The sequence below is a fragment of the Notolepis coatsorum genome (assembly GCF_963971535.1).
Source record: "Notolepis coatsorum genome assembly, contig: SCAFFOLD_506, whole genome shotgun sequence".
NCBI classification, from domain to species: domain Eukaryota; kingdom Metazoa; phylum Chordata; class Actinopteri; order Aulopiformes; family Paralepididae; genus Notolepis; species Notolepis coatsorum.
The window spans coordinates 103,789-127,500 of record NW_028171715.1 but is presented as its reverse complement, the minus strand read 5'-3'; the positions used below and the strand labels follow the sequence as shown (position 1 = coordinate 127,500).

At 42.2% G+C, this 23,712-nt stretch overlaps 1 protein-coding gene across 1 annotated transcript in view; it reads left to right on the top strand.

Moving 5' to 3' along the window:
- Positions 1-23,712, top strand: part of pcxb (pyruvate carboxylase b) — a gene marked incomplete at both ends in the record, with an annotated part of 123,127 nt that overhangs the window by 1,892 nt on the left and 97,523 nt on the right. Inside the window, one exon of the mRNA XM_084339127.1 lies at positions 2,716-2,805. Coding sequence (XP_084195253.1) covers positions 2,716-2,805 — 90 coding nt within the window. The remainder of the gene's footprint in view (positions 1-2,715; positions 2,806-23,712) is intronic.

The following is a 23,712-nucleotide window of genomic DNA, read 5'->3' as shown; positions in this document are numbered from 1 at the left end:
TACAAGGGTGGAGGTTAGGAGGGCAGGGTCTTTAGTAACTAAGATACAAGGGTGGAGGTTAGGAGGGCAGGGTCTTTAGTAACTAAGATACAAGGGTGGAGGTTAGGAGGGCAGGGTCTTTAGTAACTAAGATACAAGGGTGGAGGTTAGGAGGGCAGAGTCTTTAGTAACTAAGATACAAGGGTGGAGGTTAGGAGGGCAGGGTCTTTAGTAACTAAGATACAAGGGTGGAGGTTAGGAGGGCAGAGTCTTTAGTAACTAAGATACAAGGGTGGAGGTTAGGAGGGCAGGGTCTTTAGTAACTAAGATACAAGGGTGGAGGTTAGGAGGGCAGAGTCTTTAGTAACTAAGATACAAGGGTGGAGGTTAGGAGGGCAGAGTCTTTAGTAACTAAGATACAAGGGTGGAGGTTAGGAGGGCAGGGTCTTTAGTAACTAAGATACAAGGGTGGAGGTTAGGAGGGCAGAGTCTTTAGTAACTAAGATACAAGGGTGGAGGTTAGGAGGGCAGAGTCTTTAGTAACTAAGATACAAGGGTGGAGGTTAGGAGGGCAGGGTCTTTAGTAACTAAGATACAAGGGTGGAGGTTAGGAGGGCAGAGTCTTTAGTAACTAAGATACAAGGGTGGAGGTTAGGAGGGCAGGGTCTTTAGTAACTAAGATACAAGGGTGGAGGTTAGGAGGGCAGTGTGGGATATTTGTAGATATCCTGATGAAGAATGTGCTCAGTCAACCGAGGCTTGGATAATAACAAGGGTTTATTAACCAAACAGATAGATTACATAGAGAGAATGGCTGAGGGGCTCTCCCCAGGTAGTCAGCTGAAGTGACCCAGGTAAAAGACCTCGGTTGTGGTCGGGAGGAGCCCTTTATAGTTCAACAAGGGGGGTGTGTGGTCCCATTTGATAGGTCAGATGGGGGGGAGGGGGTACAGGTTTGGGGACACAGGGGAGGGGGGTGATTCCACAGAGAGGGGGGGGGGCACAGGTAAGGGGAACATATTTACATGAGGACGACTGAAGGTATGCCAAGATATTTGCACAGCGATAGCTTCTAATGATTATGTTAATTGTTGTTTGATATCAGAGATGAGGACCACTCATTGATATAGGTATTTTGAGCGATTAATAAAAGAAAAGGGTGACATCTATTCCCACATCTCTGATATCAAAATAACACAGACCGCAGTCCAGTCGATCATGTCATGAATCATGTATATAAATAATACTAGTTTAAATTATTAGGCCAACCAACAGAGCACATTGGCCAACATTTTCATTGTTTTGGTTGTTTTCTGTTTTTTTCATTGCCTGGTAACCGATGGATTACATCGGTCCCCACTTTTACCTGTTCCAAACAATCCTGGTATATTATACATTAATCTCACCCACATTATAAGAAAGAAAAGTGAGTATTGTGGTATAATATGTCCTCATGTAAATATGTGGAATCACCCCCCTCCCCTGTGTCCCCAAACCTGTACCCCCTCCCCCCCATCTGACCTATCAAATGGGACCACACACCCCCCTTGTTGAACTATAAAGGGCTCCTCCCGACCACAACCGAGGTCTTTTACCTGGGTCACTTCAGCTGACTACCTGGGGAGAGCCCCTCAGCCATTCTCTCTATGTAATCTATCTGTTTGGTTAATAAACCCTTGTTATTATCCAAGCCTCGGTTGACTGAGCACATTCTTCATCAGGATATCTACAAATATCCCACAGCAGGGTCTTTAGTAACTAAGATACAAGGGTGGAGGTTAGGAGGGCAGGGTCTTTAGTAACTAAGATACAAGGGTGGAGGTTAGGATGCGGCAGGGTCTTTAGTAACTAAGATACAAGGGTGGAGGTTAGGAGGGCAGGGTCTTTAGTAACTAAGATACAAGGGTGGAGGTTAGGATGCGGCAGACATCATTTGTCCCCAATGGACTTGGTCAACATCTGCAATACAAATATATATATACAGCATCTGTTTTATGTAATTACTAATACGATGACGTTTTCAGTCACCTTCACCTCACTTCACAACACATCTTTTGTAATCAATTGATACTTGGCGTTACTGCATTGATATAACATCGGCATGCAAAATATCGTGATATATTGCTGTATGAATCTTTTCCCCCCCACCCCTATTAAACATGCAGGCTACATGTCTCCCCAAACCTTTGCAGTCGAGGATAGTTTTTGGTTAAAGGGTGCACTGTCTGCGTTGTGGCGCGAGAACCTCTCCCTCTGAAAGGTCAAAGTCTGCATGTCTTCACTGAAATGTCCTGGGATGCAGATGAAATATCAAGAGCACTGTTTGAAGATAGAAACTATATTTCTACTGTGATTGACCTACCCTAACACAAAATGTATATTATAAAATTATTTAAAAAAAATAATATATTTACATCCACAGATATTTTAGAAATGTGCAGAATAAAGGTATTGCTTCCCCCCCCCCCCCCCCCAAAAAAAAATTTTTGATTAATGAATGTATCATTTAAAAAACTTTTCGTGGGTCCAAAATGAATGTTGTTGTAATGTTGGAATGCACCTGATTGGATAAATGACATGCTGGTGCTCTAGGGCGACATCTAGCTAGAATGTTACCTATAGCATGTTTCATTTTTTCTGTTGTGAGACGGACAAAAAACCTACCAACGTGTTCTGTGTCTGGAAGTCTTTGGTTTACTTTGTATATAAACCGTGCTCTATCCGTTTAACTTCCAGGTCATGTGATGGTGAATGGACCAACCACGCCGATCCCTGTCAAGGCTAAGCCCTCCTCCATTGACCCTGTTATCCCTCCTCTCACCTTGGGTATGTTAATCAAATTGCAACCAACCAATCGCAGCCCAATGATTACGATGATTACGAGCTCTTCCCCCGCCAACTCTGTCATACCGACAGAAAATATGTCAATCAAACACAAACAGCCAATCGCGGCTCACTGGGCTTTACCAGTAAATATGCCCGCCTCCACCAACTCGTCGACCCTCCTGTCATTATGTTTAGGCCAATCAAACTCAAGAATCCAATTACAGCTCACTGTGATTGCCGTACCTTTACGAGAATATCATCAATGGGTTGATTCCCATCTCCGTTCTGCCATCTCTATTCCCTACAACCTCCTTCTATTCTGTACGACTTCCTGCTTTTATTCTGTACGACTTCCTGCTTCTATTCTGTATGACTTCCTGCTTCTATTCTGTACGACTTCCTGCTTCTATTCTGTACGACTTCCTGCTTCTATTCTGTACGACTTCCTGCTTCTATTCCGTACGACTATCTGCTTCTATTCCGTACGACTTCCTGCTTCTATTCTGTACGACTTCCTGCTTTTATTCTGTACGACTTCCTGCTTCTATTCTGTATGACTTCCTGCTTCTATTCTGTACGACTTCCTGCTTCTATTCTGTACGACTTCCTGCTTCTATTCTGTACGACTTCCTGCTTCTATTCTGTACGATTTCTTGCTTCTACTCTGTACGACTTCCTGCACGACTTCCTGCTTCTATTCCGTACGACTTCCTGCTTCTATTCTGTACGACTTCCTGCTCTTATTCTGTACGACTTCCTGCTTCTATTCTGTACGACTTCCTGCTTCTATTCTGTACGACTTCCTGCTTCTATTCTGTACGACTTCCTGCTTCTATTCTGTACGACTTCTTGCTTCTATTCTGTACGACTTCCTGCACGACTTCCTGCTTCTATTCTGTACGACTTCCTGCTTCTATTCTGTACGACTTCCTGCTTCTATTCTGTACGACTTCCTGCTTCTATTCTGTACGACTTCCTGCACGACTTCCTGCTTCTATTCTGTACGATTTCCTGCTTCTATTCTGTACGACTTCCTCCTTCTATTCTGTACGACTTCATGCTTCTATTCTGTACGACTTCCTGCTTATATTCTGTACGACTTCCTGCTTCTATTCCGTACGACTTCCTGCTTCTATTCTGTACGACTTCCTGCTTATATTCTGTACGACTTCCTGCTTCTATGCTGTACGACTTCCTGCTTCTATTCTGTACGACTTCCTGCTTATATTCTGTACGACTTCCTGCTTCTATTCTGTACGACTTCCTGCTTCTATTCTGTACGACTTCCTGCTTCTATGCTGTACGACTTCCTGCTTCTATTCTGTGCGACTTCCTGCTTCTATTCCGTACGACTTCCTGCTTCTATTCCGTACGACGTCCTGCTTCTATTCTGTACGACTTCCTGCTTCTATTCTGTACGACTTCCTGCTTCTATTCTGTATGACTTCCTGCTTCTATTCTGTACGACTTCCCTATGACGTCCTACTTCCTGCTACTGTACCTCTATTGTTCTATTGAAGATGACTGTAATGAATACAAGAACTCTGTTCTCTCGTCTCGGCTTCTCCTCACAGCCTCGACAGATGACCAATCCCCTCTCTGGTTTCACTTTCTAAGCGTCTCTTCTCCCGCCCGTTGACACTATGATGACCTTGTGTCGCGTCTCCCCTCGCAGTGTAAAACAACTTTGTCTGAGATGTATTTCAAGAAGCAGCCAGGAATTCTCATCGAACCAAGATAACTCTAAGACGTATACAGACATACTGTAGCTACTGACACATGTGTTGATGATGAGAGGTCATGCGTTTTTGTGGTTGTAAGACATCCATAAAGCATCTATGTTCGACCCGAAATCCCAGAACTAATATAATTTGGCAATTTATTGATTGATTGATTATTTTCAATTAAAATAAATTAACACATTATAATATAATTGAACTCATTCATTGAGTACCTCAGACGAAGAACCATGTAACTCCTTTTGACGTTTTTCGGAGGAACATTGTTTTAAACTTTACTATCTAAAGATTCTATGTTTGAGCGTTAGTGTTAGTTAGTTAAAGACCAAGTGATTTGGATTGATTTTACAACTACATATATTTCAAAATGAACGTGTTTGGTTCTTCAATGCAAGGGTTCAATTATTAATTTGACAAAACTTGTAGATGTCTATAACGTTCCTCTAGTCCTCCTGCTAGCTCGGTGGTCCTGCTTCTTGGAACCACTCCTTGTTGATGTTGCGTTCACCCAGGCTGCATCTGCCTTTCCCACATCCTCTACGTTGATTTGTACTTCCTCCGTACACATCCGCCATGTGCCTCCGGCCGCCACACCCCGTACCGCCCGAGCACAATGACCTTCCACCCAAAAGGTCTATAAGTGGAGCATGCTTGTGATCGAGGCGGAGCCCTCTCGCCCGTAACTGTCCGTCAAAGCTTTGACAGCAGTCACTCACTTTTCTCTGCTTCCCCCATCATCACACTGCGGACAATCCCCCCGGCTTCACAAACGCCTGCAACTCACCCCCTGAAAGCAATGCGTCCAGACTCAAACAAACCAGGTACCCTGCTCCTAACCCCGCACCCCTCTCTCCTGAGCGCCGGGGGTCAAACGTGGGGAAGATGAGGCTGCCTTCTGTAATCAAAGTCCACAATCTACAGTGTCTCGTGATTAGAAGCATAATTGCTCCTGACAATTCCACTTGTTGTTATGCTGAAAAAAAAAGACGAACCATGGGGGGAAAAATTTAATTGAAAAAAATAAAGAAGGCCTTTATTGCATGTCTTTGACACATCGAATTAATTGAAAAAAAGATTTGCATGTTTTGGCCAATTTACTTTTGAGTGACCCCAACCTTCCCAAGTTTATCCTGCATCCCGAAACCCAATTCTATGTTAATAAATTACCATATGGCATGTTCTGCTTTCATTCATCGTCATCCTCAGCTCTGTTATTTTTCCATCTAAATCATCGTCGTCGTCAGACTGTTGACGCTCATTCAGCTCGGCCTCCATCAAGAATCAAATCAAAGTAACAGCCAGCAGCAAATTATAGATCATTACTGCTCCCTTAGTCACCCTCGGCGTCGCCATGGATACATCAGTCACACACTGTCGGCCAATCAAAAGTTTAAACAGGTTAAATCAGTGGTTCTCAACGTTCCCCGGGGGTCCTTGAGGAGGTTCCAGGGGTTCTCCAGGAAAACAATAATAGAATGTACCTACAGTATAACGTACCTAAAAAGAAAGATATTTTCCTATGCTATATTAACTTCCCTTAACATATTGAATAAATTATATATTATATATATAATATATAATATATATAATATATATATATGTATTGTTTATTTTATAATTAAGAACTCGATATGTTGAAAAAACTTAAAAGGTTTCATTTCACGGCGCCTGTGCTTTGTTTATGCACTGTATCCATGGAGATGAACATCCCTTACGCAGATAAGATTGTCCGTTTACTTTCCTCAGCACTACATCATTGCGTACCTCATAAATGTTCAGACAAGCTTAATTTGTTTGGTTATTAATGATACTCTGTATACACCCAATTCAAAGTTATAGCTACATTTTCTTTCAAACGATGTTGGTCGCGGATGTCTATTTGTCTATTTTATCTGTCTTGGACAGGGCTGTTTAGCAGGCTGTGACGTACAGGGATATAGACAGCTCTGAGTAGGAGTGTGGTGTTTAGCAGGCTGTGAGGTACAGGAATATAGACAGCTCTGAGTAGGAGTGTGGTGTTTAGCAGTCTGTGACGTACAGGGATATAGACAGCTCTGAGTAGGAGTGTGGTGTTTAGCAGTCTGTGACGTACAGGGATATAGACAGCTATGTGTAGGAGTGTGGTGTTTAGCAGTCTGTGACGTACAGGAATATAGACAGCTCTGAGTAGGAGTGTGGTGTTTAGCAGTCTGTGACGTACAGGGATATAGACAGCTATGTGTAGGAGTGTGGTGTTTAGCAGGCTGTGAGGTACAGGGATATAGACAGCTCTGAGTAGGAGTGTGGTGTTTAGCAGGCTGTGAGGTACAGGGATATAGACAGCTCTGAGTAGGAGTGTGGTGTTTAGCAGGCTGTGAGGTACAGGCGTAGACAGCTCTGTGTAGGAGTGTGGTGTTTAGCAGGCTGTGAGGTACAGGGATATAGACAGCTCTGTGTAGGAGCAGGGAGCGAAATTAACTTTTTGACTCACCGGCCAGTGGCGGGTAGATAAAAGAATCTACCCGCCAAGCATATTTCTTACCTGCCAAATTTGTTTTGATTAAAAAAATATATATATATATTTTATATAATTTTTTTTTAAATAAAATATATATTATATAATCATACTTGTAGTTGTATTATCTGCGAGACATCGCCACCACGCAATAAGTCAAAATGCTCGCTATCTGCAAACAGCTCCACTGTCTGTGTGTATACTTGAGTAGCCTCCAGCTCCAGCAAGGATTCTCCGGCGATGCAGCTAGACCCTATACTAATACTCTACATTCAGCATGCAAGGATTCTCCGGCGCTGCAGCTGGACCCTATTGGTGTATAATGTTACGGTTCTTTGGTCAAATCACATTCATCAAGCCCTCAGCTAGAATACGCATTGAATCAATGTTATAAGACATTGATATCAGGAGCTATCTGTAGCTACTGCTAGCCCACTAGATAACGTTAAGACAATTTAGTTTACTGGGACATATAGAGCTAACGTGAGCTAGCTAACGTGAGCTAGCTAACGTGAGCTAGCTAACGTGAGCTAGCTAACGAGGGAACGGAGGTATTATGCACTCGAGTCGACTATTGCTGGAGCATTGGTTGATATCAGCAGCTATCAGTAGCTAGCCAGCTAGATACCGTTAGACAATGCCTCGTCATGTATTAAACTAAAAGTGAATAGTTGACTGGGTCATTGTTTAAACAGTAACGATAGCTCATGGAGGTCCGATCTAGACTAGAGCAGACTGCCTCTGTGTTGATACGAGCAGAAGCCAATAGTATCCCGCTGCAGGGCTGGGCGGATATGACTCGTTGCCACGGTTTTCAAAATAAATATCATACGAACCGAATGTTGCTAACTGCCGGAGCCATCGATATTATGACTCTAGCTGCGCTTGGGGCGGAAATGAGACCTGCACAGATTTTCAAAATAAGAGTATCGTTATGAACTCCACGTCTACACGCCACACGGCGGTCAGACATCTCAGTGGCAAGCGCCAAAGGTAAAAACTGAGCGCCCCTGGCGGGTGGCGGGCTTACATTTCGCCCCCTGTGTAGGAGTGTGGTGTTTAGCAGGCTGTGACGTACAGGAATATAGACAGCTCTGTGTAGGAGTGTGGTGTTTAGCAGGCTGTGACGTACAGGAATATAGACAGCTCTGAGTAGGAGTGTGGTGTTTAGCAGTCTGTGACGTACAGGAATATAGACAGCTCTGAGTAGGAGTGTGGTGTTTAGCAGGCTGTGACGTACAGGAATATAGACAGCTCTGAGTAGGAGTGTGGTGTTTAGCAGGCTGTGACGTACAGGAATATAGACAGCTCTGAGTAGGAGTGTGGTGTTTAGCAGGCTGTGACGTACAGGTGTAGAGACAGCTCTGAGTAGGAGTGTGGTGTTTAGGGGCGGCTACGTGGCGTAGTGGGCAAGGCGCTCGCCACGAATGCTGGAGACGCTGGGCTCGCCTGTTCGAGCCCAGCGCTCCACATTGCTTTCAGTTTAGCTGGTCGTTCATACTAATACACATTGGCCGTATTAGGGGGTGGGAAACTGATGGGTGGGGATCGGGCGTTGTGGACAGCGACTCCTACAGGTCGGTTGGTGCGCCTGCGCAGTAGAATCAGGAAGTGTCGGGGGCAGCGTGAGCCTCCCACGCGTTACTCCTCGCCACTGAGAGATCGAGCTGCGCAGGTGAAAAGATGCGACTGCTGTTACCTCAAGTACCGGAGGGGACTTGTGCTATGTATGACTTAGTCCACATTGCAGCCGGCTTGTGGGAGGCAAGAAACAGCGTTCGTGACAGGGGAGGGTTGAATTGGATGATACGAAATTGGGATGGGAGAAAATATAGAAAATGGGAGAAAAAAAGTGGATAAAAAAAAAAAAGGGAGTGTGATGTTTAGCAGGCTGTGACGTACAGGCGTAGAGGGAGCTCTGCATGGGAGTGTGTCCAAGCACTGCTTATGAAGAGATGTTGCCTGGTAACCATAGGCTTTGGGAACTATTGGGAACTATTGAGTCCATTGGGACGTATTGGAGGCTTGGTGATTTCAAATGGAAGCACTCTGAATGGCTCCAGGAGTAGGGAGGGGTTATGTGTGTAATAAAAAAACAAAAGATTCATGGACTAATTGTGAGCCGAATCATTTTAAACACCACTCTGCTGCTGCTCTGCATCAGTGCACGCCTGGCTGACTCTGGATACATAAAGATGATCTGAACTGAATAATATGAGGTGTAATCAGGCACCACAGATCGAATCAGGCATCTAGATACCGCACACAATGGAACAGCAGAGAGCAAAATACAATAGATTAATTTCTATTGTGTGTGTATTTGAGTGTGTGTGTGTGTGTGTGTGTTCCTCCCTGCTTAAACCCCTGCTTGTCTGTTTATGCAAATCTCATGTTGAACGTTATCATTGCCCGCCCCCCCTTTCAGAGCTAAACAAGCAGGTCTCTCACACACACACACACACACACACACACCCCACCACCACTCATACGCACAGAAGTAGTGATTATCAAAGCTCTCTCTCTCTCTCTCTCTCTCTCTCTCTCTCTCTCTCTCTCTCTCTATCTCTCTCTCTCTCTCTCTCTCTCTCTCTCTCTCTCTCTCTCTCTCTCTCTCTCTCTCTCTCTCTCTCTATCTCTCTCTCTCTTTCTCCCTCTTGCGCGCGCTATCTCCATCCTGTATGCATGCGTACCTACTGTAAGCTGTTGATGGGATGGTTGGACACACACACACACACACACACAGAGGCATACCTAAAGCCTCGTAATGAGATTTGTAATGTGCTTATATCCATTCTTTTATTCGACTGAGGGATCGAGAGAAGAGAAGGATTATGGCTGCATTATCACACTCTCTGGGAGGGGGGTGGGTAGAGGTGGAGGAGAGAGACGGAACAAGGGAGCATAAGGACACATAGTATAACTGTAGATTGTATAATATAGCATTGTATAGTAGTGTACATAAGACCCAGTGCCTCATCCGTAGCTAACAGTCACAGCACTATCACAGGACCTAGCATGTCTTACCATGCTTTTTGTAAACTTCATGTACATATACCTGATATGTCTTCAAGTCAAGTCAAGTCAAGAGTTTTATTTGTCACGGCATACAAGTATACAATGAAATGCGGGGGGTCTTGCCCGCAACGATTGTGCATAATACAATAATAATAATATAATAAGAATCCAATAGAACGACATTGTGCAATAATACAAGTAATCAAAGTAGGGCATATCTGTATACATGAGTTTTTACAGAGCATGGTAGGACATGCTAGGTCCTGTGGTAGTGCAATACACTGTTAGCTACGGATGAGGCACTGGGTCTTTATGTACACTGCTATACAATGCTATATTATACAATCTCAAGCTTTACTATACAATTCTTAAAGTGACCTTTCCTTTTGTAAAGTGACCATAAGTGTGAGCGTGTGCAGCATGAGTGTGTGTGCTCATGTTAAAGTGGCTGCTAGTGTGTGAGTGTATACAGTGTGTGTGTTGTGTGTGTGCTCATGTGTGCTTGTGTGTGAAGAGTTCAGTGTTCAAGGCTCTGATGGCCTGGGGGAAGAAGCTGAGCCGAAGTCTGTCTGTCCTAGTTGCTGGTGTTCGCAGGCGTTTGCCTGACCGCAGCAGCTTGAACATGCTGTTGTTGGGGTGATGAGGGTCTTTCATTATTCTGCAGGCTCTGGATTTGCACCTCTTGTTATTACTTGTTATTATCTTATTACTTGTATTATTGCACAAATGTCTTATTCTCATCCTATTGGATTCTTATTATTGTATTATTGTATTATTGCACAATCGTTGGGGGCAAGACCCCCCGCATTTAACTTGTATGCCGTGACAAATAAAACTCTTGACTTGACTTGACTTGACTTGATGGGCGGATAGATGGACGGATAGATGGATGGATATATAGATAGATAGATGAATATATACATATGGTAGAGAGATAGATAGATGACAGACAGACAGAGGTATGAATATGATAATAAAGAGAAGACTCCCTCATCCAGGGATCAAAGGATTTGATGAGAGAATGATTATGTTTGTTTTATCACATCACAGACGGAGGGATACAGCCTGGGGGGAGCGAGGGAGAGAGGGAGAAAGGGAGAAGGGGAGAAAAGGAGAGAGAGACGTACCCTGTATATTGTCATTATCCTGTAGAAACATTTTTTTTTTTTTTTTAACTTTGACCATTCCGCTGGTTCTTTTTGCGTTTATCGCTTTTTCTCTGGTCAAGTATGACCGACAGAAACAGGTTGAATGGGGGTACAGATGGGGGGAAAGACACTCTGAGAAAGTTACGGCTTGTCCGGGAGTCAAACTCGCTACCCCAGATCCGTGACGAGCACGGTTGTCCCCGACGCCGAAATAGCGTTCGAGGTACGCGGTGAGCTACTGGAGCTCCCCTCCTGTAGAAACATTTTATCTCCAATGTTGCCCTTTTTCACCCCGATGTCTTCTAATCCTTCCCTCTATCACACTGGTTTGACTGAGATACAGTATTATGTTATGGTCTGACAGATACAGTATGTTATGGTCTGTCAGAGATACAGTATGTTATGGTCTGACAGATACAGTATGTTATGGTCTATCAGAGATACAGTGTGTTATGGTCTGACAGATACAGTATGTTATGGTCTGACAGAGATACAGTGTGTTATGGTCTGACAGATACAGTGTGTTATGGTCTGACAGATACAGTATGTTATGGTCTGTCAGAGATACAGTATGTTATGGTCTGACAGATACAGTGTGTTATGGTCTGACAGAGATACAGTGTGTTATGGTCTGACAGATACAGTGTGTTATGGTCTGACAGAGATACAGTGTGTTATGGTCTGTCAGAGATACAGTATGTTATGGTCTGACAGAGATACAGTATGTTATGGTCTGACAGATACAGTATGTTATGGTCTGTCAGAGATACAGTATGTTATGGTCTGACAGAGATACAGTGTGTTATGGTCTGACAGATACAGTGTGTTATGGTCTGTCAGAGATACAGTATGTTATGGTCTGACAGAGATACAGTGTGTTATGGTCTGACAGATACAGTATGTTATGGTCTGTCAGAGATACAGTATGTTATGGTCTGACAGAGATACAGTATGTTATGGTCTGTCATAGATACAGTGTGTTATGGTCTGTCATAGATACAGTGTGTTATGGTCTGTCATAGATACAGTGTGTTATGGTCTGACAGATACAGTATGTTATGGTCTGTCAGAGATACAGTATGTTATGGTCTGTCATAGATACAGTGTGTTATGGTCTGACAGATACAGTATGTTATGGTCTGTCAGAGATACAGTATGTTATGGTCTGTCAGAGATACAGTATGTTATGGTCTGTCAGAGATACAGTGTGTTATGGTCTGACAGATACAGTGTGTTATGGTCTGACAGAGATACAGTATGTTATGGTTTGTCAGATACAGTATGTTATGGTTTGTCAGATACAGTATGTTATGGTCTGTCAGAGATACAGTATGTTATGGTCTGACAGAGATACAGTATGTTATGGTCTGTCAGAGATACAGTATGTTATGGTCTGACAGAGATACAGTATGTTATGGTCTGTCAGAGATACAGTATGTTATGGTCTGACAGAGATACAGTGTGTTATGGTCTGACAGAGATACAGTGTGTTATGGTCTGTCAGAGATACAGTATGTTATGGTATGTCAGAGATAGTCAGAGGTTAGTGTTGAGTTATAATAGTTAGTTAGTGTTAGTTTAGTGTTAGAATAGTGTTAGGTAGGTGTTAAAATATTGTTAGTGTTAGAATAGTGTTATGTTAGTGTTAGAATAGTGTTAAGGTTAGTGTTAGGTTAGGTTAGTGTTAGGTTAGTGTTAAGGTTAGTGTTAGGTTAGGTTAGTGTTAAGGTTAGTGTTATAATAGTGTTAAGTTAGTGTTATAATAGTGTTAAGTTAGTGTTAGAATAGTGTTAGTGTGGGCGCCCCAACGCGCTGAGTCGCGGCACGGCCGACCCGGGTTCGATTCCTGGACCCGTCGTTATTTGCCGAATGTCTTCCCCCCACTCCGTCTCCCGTTCCTCCTCTCTCTCTCTCTACTGGACTGCCTAGTAGCAAAAAGCGGAAAAAAAATACATCTTAAAAAAAAATATATATATATAGTGTTAGTGTTGGAATAGTGTTAGGTTAGTGTTGGAATAGTGTTAGGTTAGTGTTGGAATAGTGTTAGGTTAGTGTTGGAATAGTGTTAGGTTAGTGTTGGAATAGTGTTAGGTTAGTGTTAGGTTCGTGTTAGAATAGTGTTAGGTAGGTGTTAAATAGTGTTAGTGTTAGACTATGGTTAGGTAGGTGTTAAAATAGTGTTAGGTTAGTGTTAAAATAGTGTTAGGTTCGTGTTAGAATAGTGTTCGGTAGGTATTAAATAGTGTTAGTGTTAGACTATGGTTAGGTAGGTGTTAAAATAGTGTTAGGTTAGTGTTAGAATAGTGTTAGGTAGGTGTTAAATAGTGTTAGTGTTAGACTATGGTTAGGTAGGTGTTAAAATAGTGTTAGGTTAGTGTTAGAATAGTGTTAGGTTAGTGTTAGGTGTGGTGTCTGTCTTAGGTTAGTGGTACAATAGTGTTAGGTTGACTTCCGGTTTGACCGCGGAAGAACATGGCTGCTTAACTCGCGAGCTCCCCGACAGCAAAATGATTTAGCCCCGGAAAACATTTATTAACAACACCAGGGTACATATTTAATAGGGATGAAAGAAGGGGCTATCACGAGACGTAGGGCGAACACGATTACAACTGAAAAGGACGACGGAATGGCAGAGAATGACGACGTAACGGGAGGAAAAGATGGTGACGATGACTGTGAACAAGAAGCCACGCTGTTGAACATATACAACGAGCTCAAAGACTTCAGAAAAGACAATGAGCGTCAGTTTCGGGAGATAAAGAATGATATGAACAAAATGAACGACAGGCTCTGTGAAACGGAGGGGAGAATCGGAGAAAATGAAAATGTGCTTGATGCGGCGACGGTTTTAATAAAAAAACTGATACAGAGGCAGGCCGACATGGAGGCTAAACTGCTCGACCAAGAGGGCAGAACGAGGAGAGAGAACCTGCGGGTGTATGGTATCCCGGAGGAGAAAGAGGGAAAGGACATGCATGGATTTCTAGACGGCTTGTTTAAGGACGCACTCGGACTGCCTCATGACATGGACCTTCGTATCGAACGAGCACACCGGGCACTGGCCCCAAGGCCTAACAACCCACAGCTGAAACCACGGTCAATCGTGGTTAAGTTTGGGAGTTACAAAATGAAGGAAGAGATAATACGCCGAACGTGGCAGAAGAAAAACGTCTCATGTGGCAACGAACGCTTCTATGTCGACCATGACTTCCCCACTGAAATACTGAAGAAGCGAGGAGAATATGCCGAGGCCAAGAGAATAATGAAGGAGAAGAATCTCAAGTTCCAGACACCGTATCCAGCGAAGATGAGGGTATTCTACGAAGATGGCACCCGCCTGTACCAGAGCGCAGCGGAGGCGACGGCGGATATGGCAAAACGTGGATTCAAGATCACCGTGGCAGACAGTGGGAAGAAAACGGGGACCGGGGGACGACATGCAGGCGACGGGGACTGAACGCCCCGCACAGCAGGGCAATGGTCATCACGGATACCGGGAGAAACTACAGGGATTCAGACGGGGACAGTCGGAGGCGGACAATTGAGATAAAGTTCATGAAGCGCATGGATACAGATAAGTCACGGGGGCATCGTCATAGAATAAATAACATCACAAAATGCCAATATGTATATAAAAGAAAAGACAAAAAAAAATAAAAAATTTGAAATGAGAATAGAGGGCAATGGATAGGAGAGTATGATAAAATTGTGGGAGGGGAAATATCCCGGATGGATACAGGAAAAGTATAACGAAATGAACCACAGGCCATTATGGCTATGTCATAGAAGTTACAATGTACCAATATATATCTGAGAGATATACAAATGTTAATTGTTGGAAACGTTACCGTTTTGTCAAGTTCAGTTGAATTGATCGCACTGTATATAGATTACAGTGTGAGCCATACGTTACATCAGGGTATACAAGATAGTAGGGGCACAGTTTTGGGCAACCTGCCTTGTGCCATATGCACTCCTCTGTTAGTCGAGGGGGACCAAGGTGCATGGGTGAGTATCGATCTCACCCTCGGTACGACTGTTCTATCTGGGGTCATATCGAACGTAGCTTGGGTAAATGTGGGGGGGGGGAATGTATTTATGTTTTTATATGTTCTTTTTTATTTCATTGTATGCTATACTATTGTATATATATCTTCACAGTCTCAGGAACTAGATATGGAAATGTGGGAGTTGGCGCCCCAGACATAGAGGTACTACGTCCTGGATTGCACAGGGGAGATGCATTACGAGGAATATGGGGCTGATTAAAATAATATCGTGGAATATAGACGGATGTCATCATCCCATTAAGAGAAAAAAGATATTGACGTTCTTGAAACAAAAAAAGACCGATATTGCACTAATTCAGGAATCGTACCTGGATGAGGAGGAGTCGGCCAAGCTTAAAAGGGATTGGGTGGGACAAATATACTATAGTACGTTCTCTTCTAGGAAGAGGGGGGTGGCAATATTGGTGAGAAAAAACATAGACCTAAAGGTGCACAATAGTTTCTCACATGATGAGGGAAGATGGGTTATACTGGATGCTGATTTAGAGGGACAGAGGACTACTTTAGCTAATATATATGCGCCCAACGGGTCGTCCTCAGACTTTTTCCATGAGGTATGTGAGGTAATCAGGAAAATAGGGAATAGCAACGTAATCATAGGGGGGGACTTCAACCTGGTTGGAAACACCTTAATGGACAAATCGTATCAACCCAGGACTGCTGACAACGCAGGGAGACTGGCGGTTGGTGTTCTGATAGAGGAATTGGGTCTAGTGGATATTTGGAGGGTTATGAACCCACAAGAAAGAGACTACACGTTTTACTCTCACCCGCATTCCTCATACTCTAGAATAGATTATTTCCTGATCTCTAGCGCACTGGTAGAACAGGTAGCAGGTACTGGGATAGGGAACATTGTAATATCTGACCATGCTCCGGTTGATTTAGTGATCACATCCATGGAGGAAGGGCAACGATCTCGGAGATGGCGATTCAATAACCTGATGTTAAATGATAAAGGATCGTGTGCGTACATTAGAACTATATTTAAGGAATTTTGGGAACTTAATGAAGGGTCAATAGATGATAGTGGCATAATGTGGGACACATGTAAAGCTTACATGAGAGGACGACTCATACAATACGGTGCGATACTAAAAAGGGCAGAGAAACAAAAAATGACAGCGTTAGATGAGGAAATTAAAATACTCTCGAAACAGCACAGTCAGAGACCAGACCCAGAAACGTGGAGAAACCTAAGCAAATCCAAATACGAATTGAACAACATATATCAAAAGAAGGCTGAATATGCGTTATTTAGGACCAACCAAAGATACTATGAACAAGGGGAGAGAGCGGGTAAAATACTAGCGAATCGGGTTAAACAAATGCAAAATCAAAATATTATATCCTCGATTCGTAATAAAGATGACAAGATTATTACAGACATGGGGCGGCTAGGTGGTGTAGTGGGCAAGGCACTCGCCACCAATGTGGAGACGCTGGGTTCGCGTGTTCGAATCCAGCTCTCCACATTGTTTTCAGTTTAGCTGGTCGTCCACAGTAATACACATTGGCCGTATTACGGGGAGGGAAACTGAAGGGTCGGGATCGGGCGTTGTGGACAGCGACTCCCACAGGTCGGTTGGTGCGCCTGTGCAGTAGAATCAGGAAGTGTCGGGGGCAGCGTGAGCCTCCCACGCGTTACTCCTCGCCACTGAGAGATCGAGCTGCGCAGGTGAAAAGATGCGACTGCTGTTTCAAGTATCGGAGGGGACTTGTGCTATGTATGACTTAGTCCACATTGCAGCCGGCTTGTGGGAGGCAAGAAACAGCGTCCGTGACAGGGGAGGGTTGAATTGGATGATACGATATTGGGATGGGAGAAAAAATATAGAAAATGGGAGAAAAAGTGGATAAAAAAAAATGATTATTACAGACAAAAAGGAAATTAATAATGTTTTCAGGTGCTTCTACCAGGACTTGTATACCCCACAGAAGGCGGTGGATCAGCTAAAAATGAACGCGTTCTTCGACAAAATCAAATTACCGTCGTTATCGAAACAACAAGTAAAATCAATGGAGGGGGGGGTCTCGATAGAAGAAATACACGCGGCAATCAACAGCCTTAAATTGGGTAAAGCACCAGGAGACGACGGGTTTACTCCCGATTTCTACAAACAATTCAGTGATATAATCGCTCCGAGACTATTAAAAGTATATGAGGATTCATTGTTAAAGGGGGGCTTGCCCACTAGCTTGAGATCGGCCACTATTACGTTACTACAGAAAAAGGGCAAAGACCCTCAATGCTGTGGAAGCTATAGACCTATATCCCTGAGCAACTTGGAAGAAAAAGTATTGCCAAAGATACTTGCGAATAGAATAGAAGATGTACTACCAACTTTGGTGCATTCAGATCAAGTGGGCTTTGTGAAGGGGAGAAACTCAGCTGATAATATCCGCAGACTCCTACACATAATGTGGAAGGTCAGGAATGATACAGAACCTACAGTGGCCTTCTCATTGGATGCCGAAAAGGCCTTTGATAAGGTGGAATTTGCATTCTTATTTCACACGCTAGAGCGCTTCGGGTTCGGACCATCGTTTACTGGGTGGGTAAAACTGTTATACACAAATCCGATGGCATCAGTATTGACCAACGGGATCGTATCCTCGCCCTTTAACCTAGGGAGGGGGACGAGGCAAGGTTCTCCGCTTTCTCCCCAAATGTTTGCGCTCTTCCTCGAACCACTTGCTATCGCACTAAGGACTAATCAGGACATCAAAGGGGTAATAGCGGGGCAGGTAGAACATAAATAATTTTTGTATGCGGACGATATCTTATTGGTATCCAGCAATCCCCGAACAGCAGCTGGGGTCATTGGAACTATTATCGAGTCCTTCTCCGAAATATCTGGGTACACAATCAACTGGAGCAAGTCAGAAGCAATGCCTCTCTCTAAGTGCTGTCCCCCTGATATCAGAAGGGGGTGGCAATACAGATGGATGCCGTCAGGGTTGATATACCTAGGAATAAAGCTGATCCCAGGTCTGAAAGAGTTGATGCAAGCCAATATTGCCCCTATAATCGAACACATTAGTGCTCTGACCCAGAATTGGGCCAAGATTAATATGTCCCTCCTGGGGAAGATAAACTTAGTAAAAATGATATTGGCTCCCAAATTAAATTATATCCTATATATGCTGCCGCTGACTCTCCCGACCCAGTTACTCAAACAGTATGACAAAGTCATTAATGTATATCTGTGGGGGGGCAAAAGGCCGCTATTTGGACGGGCCAAAATGTATGCAGCAAAGGAAAATGGCGGCTTATCCCTGCCTAAACTAGATTGGTATCACTATGCATTCTCGCTCTCCCAGCTCTCCAAACTGAATCACTCGTCTGAGGAGGCACCTGCTTGGGTCAGGATGGAGGAGGAAATGATATATCCCTCATCTCTGGAATCCTTCCTGACACAATCAGACAGACCTATACCTTTTAAAAACCCTTTAATGGCATTTATCAGGGAAACTTGGAATCAATCGCACAGAATGACTGGTGATAGCCCATATTTAACTACGAGAGCCTCTATATGGTATAATAAGAAACTAAAGATTGGTAAGAAATCAGTCATATGGGACGATTGGATTAAAAGGGGGATACATGTACTAGGTGATATAGCCGGGGAAGATGGGGTTTTGCCGTTTGAGGATATTAAAGAGGATTTTGATATAGATAATAAAAACTTTTATAAATTCCTACAGATTAGACATTGTATATCGTCATCAATAGGAGGACCAAAGTGTGGCCCGATTACTGCAATTCAAGAAATATTCTATAGAGGATGGCGTAGGAAAGGCGGTGCGTCAAGATTTTATGATGTTATAAGAGAATACAATGCACCCAAATTGGCGGGTCTGAGATTGAGCTGGGAGAACGATGTACGTGAGGATATTACTGAGGAAATGTGGGAGAAACTGGTGTCCAAATGGGGTAAATTCTCTAGGGAGGCGCAATCACAACTTATTTTTTACAAAGTGTTGAACAGAAGCTATTGGACGCCTAGTAAACTGGCCAGACTGAAATTAAGGGACAGTGACATCTGCTGGAGATGTGAGAAGGAGACAGGCACTTTACTGCACATGCTGTACGAATGTGAGAAGGTCCGGAAAATGTGGGATCAAATTGTGATATTCCTAAGTAAGGTTCTGAATGTGAAGATAAATAACGCCCCAATGGCATATGTTTTGGGTATAGTACCGAAAGGGATTAAACTGCCTAAATACCGGGGAATGTGGTATAGAATGGCCATGATATCAGGATGTAGAATTGCATTACGACATTGGAAATCAACTGTTGATATTACTTTTAAAGAATGGATGGAACTAATGTTCCGGACAGCATCATATGAAAGGGTGACGTATAGAGTCGCAGGGAGAGAGGATATTTTCGCTGAGGTATGGGACAGTTTTCTACGCCTGACTGAACGGTCTGGGGACAAATGATTAAGGTGGGATTACAATGTTATCAAGGATGAATATGAAAAAAGGGGATCTGATCTGATGGTACTTGTGCTTTATAATGTATTGTGTATGTATGTACATGTATTTTATGTCCGGATGGTGTATCTATGGAACGGTCACTGTCTCTATCACACTCACATGTGCGCAGGTATAGCCGCATACAAGTATCTAGGATACACATATTCATATGTGTACATAATAGGTTTACACACACTCATATACACAAGGATAAGGTATACACGTCAGGGGCACACATGCATGCACATACTCACTTATAGGAAATAGGCATACACACACCTACATATACACATAGTTGAAGTATAGGCTTTCACTGACACATATGGGGGATACACATGTATATAGGAGACACACACATACGTAGCTGAGACGCACATATATATACACATCTGAGATATACACTCACATAGGGGGCAGAGGCACACATGGATACGAGACACACACAAGAGATAGGAGTACAGTCACATACCAGGAAGATGCACACACACACATATGAGGCAGGTACACATGCTTACGTGATACACGTACCCACATACATGTGTTGGAGACATGCATGCATGCATGTTATAATGCACAACTGCATGTGTCTGGGGCGCTTTCTCTCACATGCAATATGGAGAAGGGTGGCATCCCGATAGAGGATGCAGCACATACCTGCTCGAAGGTAGTTCGGTCTACATGCAAAGTATATATATCAGGGATGTATACGCATAATGTATAGTATAGTATGTTTCTTTTTTCGTAAGTCTTTTTTTATTTTCCATGTCAGTTGTTAATGTATTTGTATGAGTCCTTTACATGTTTTGTATGTTCTTACAAAAAAGAAAAAGGCAAATCCTGGAAATTGCATATGATGATGTGGAAAGAGATGTTTTGAATATTGGAGAGATTTGTGCAAAAAATATAATATAAAAAAAAAAAAAAACAATAGGGTTAGGTTAGGTTAGTGTTAGGTTAGGTTAGTGTTAAGGTCAGTGTTAGGTTAGGTTAGTGTTAGGTTAGGTTAGTGTTAAGGTCAGTGTTAGTGTTCGGTTAGTGTTAAGGTCAGTGTTAGGTTAGTGTTAGGTTAGTGTTAAGGTCAGTGTTAGGTTAGTGTTAGGTTAGTGTTAAGGTTAGTGTTAGGGTAGTGTTAAGGTTAGTGTTAGGTTAGGTTAGTGGTAGGTTAGTGGTAAGGTTAGTGTTAGGTTAGGTTAGTGTTAGGTTAGTTTTAAAGGTTAGTGTTAGGTTAGTGTTAAGGTTAGTGTTAGGTTAGTGTTAGGTTAGTGTTAAGGTAAGGGTAGGTTTATAAACAAACACATGAAGCAAATTATGTGAATAATGTAATCAGATTAGTTATACAGTGTGCACTGTACTAAAGCCTAATTAAAGGTCTCGCATTCAGCGAACAAGCATGTATCCCAGGAAACGTGCAAAGCCACCTTTTTACTGTTATGAGTGTGTGTGTGTTTATGTGTATCTGTGCTTGAGAGGCAATGGGAGACTGTACGTGTTTGTGTGAGTGTGTGCATGTGTGCGTATAAGTGGGTCACCTCTAGTAGAGCGCAGACCCCAGAGACATGTATCCGCTCACTCCTTTTGTGTTACGGTGACACAATCACACACGCACACATATGCACACAATCGTACACCATGAACACACACTTGCCTGAACATACACACACACACACACACACACACACACACACACACACACACACACACACACACAATCACAGTCTGCCAGTTTAGTTGGTTGGTGTGTGTTGAACAGAGCGAGATAGAAATCAAGAAATAGATTAAATTAGACCCAGAATTACAATGAGGTTTCTTTCGCCAAGTGTGTCACACAGGAGCTTGGTGCTCTGCTCACACAAAGGAGACGGAAACAACACAACTGGATTAATATAAACATGGAAATAGAAATAAGACATTTCAATTGAAAAAGAAAGGTATATAAATAATCGCTGGATGTATTGTGGAAGTAGTGGAGACAAAGGATCAAGGGTCACTGTTGTACAGATTACACAATATTAGGAGTAATACATAGAATATAAAGAGTATCTGCAGGGCTGGCAGGAATATAATTATGAATATATATTTATTATTGCTGTACAGGATATACAGCGTTCATTCGTTCGTTCATTGTTTGTGTCAAGGACCTGCAGAAATAGTCTGAGATTTAGTCTTGTGTCTTTCTGAGCAGATGTTTGTTGGTAGATATGATTAAAGCTGTTCCAGGTTGATTTGAGAAGGAATGTACCTCTTCCATAACTAGTTAGAAATGCTCACAGCACACACATCCACACGCACACACTCACTTAAAACAAACAACTCACTGCAGCACCCACTCTACACACTTTAGAACACCTAAACACACTTTATATTTATTGGCAAAGAATTTGCACTACAACCCATACCTCAGTACACCTTACTGTAAATTGTACCTAAATTGTACCTCATCCCATTTCTCCTTTGCACTATATAGTATATTGTATAGTATATTGTATGGTAACTCAGTTACTTCTACTCTGCATTGAACATTGTACATATGTACATACTGAACACTTGTGTCTACGTACGTGACTTCTATTTTATACGTGCTATACTTATTTTATTTTATACTTATCCTTTTGTCTAGCACAGTCTCTGGAGCGTAACAGAAAGACGAATTTTGTATAAAAGTATTCTGTACTTCTGTATGACAACTAATAAAGAAACTTGAATATTGTTTATAACCTCGACACGGATCCATAATATCACCCTTTGAAACAAAGTAGAGGATGCTTCTTTGTATGGTAAAGGTGGTTGGGGGAGTAGCTGCACCACAGACAAACAGATTATTGTTTCAAACAGTGCTCCAGTTTTTCTATTACACTTTATGTATTCAATACTAAAGATATATCATATTTTATTTTCACTTTTGAGAGGTTTGTTTTTTTTCTTGTTTTTTCTTTCCAGAAATCCATAACTATACTATGTTTGTCGTTTAGGATATAACAGTGGAGAGAGTGGAAATATGTGATTAGAAAAGTCACTCTTATTATTCTTGCACTTCTAGTGGTGAAATAAAAAACAATTATTAATGTTGCTCCTAGACCTCTGGGGTCACCGTAATGTGTGTTGCTACAGACGTAGAAGTTATATTCAGAATATATACAGATGTAGAAGTTATATTCAGAATATATACAGACGTAGAAGTTATATTCAGAATATATACAGAGGTAGAAGTTATATTCAGAATATATACAGAGGTAGAAGTTATATTCAGAATATATACAGAGGTAGAAGTTATATTCAGAATATATACAGAGGTAGAAGTTATATTCAGAATATATACAGACGTAGAAGTTCTATTCAGAATATATACAGACGTAGAAGTTATATTCAGAATATATACAGAGGTAGAAGTTATATTCAGAATATATACAGAGGTAGAAGTTATATTCAGAATATATACAGACGTAGAAGTTATATTCAGAATATATACAGACGTAGAAGTTATATTCAGAATATATACAGACGTAGAAGTTATATTCAGAATATATACAGACGTAGAAGTTATATTCAGAATATATACAGACGTAGAAGTTATATTCAGAATATATACAGACGTAGAAGTTATATTCAGAATATATACAGACGTAGAAGTTATATTCAGAATATATACAGACGTAGAAGTTATATTCAGAATATATACAGACGTAGAAGTTATATTCAGAATATATACAGATGTAGAAGTTATATTCAGAATATATACAGACGTAGAAGTTATATTCAGAATATATACAGATGTAGAAGTTATATTCAGAATATATACAGATGTAGAAGTTATATTCAGAATATATACAGATGTAGAAGTTATATTCAGAATATATTCAGAGGTTCGCGTTTATGCGCTCTCGGCGGCAGCGTTTTTTGGGCGGAGCGCTCCCAGCGCCTAAAGTTGAAACTAGTTCAACTTTTGGAAAGGAGCACGC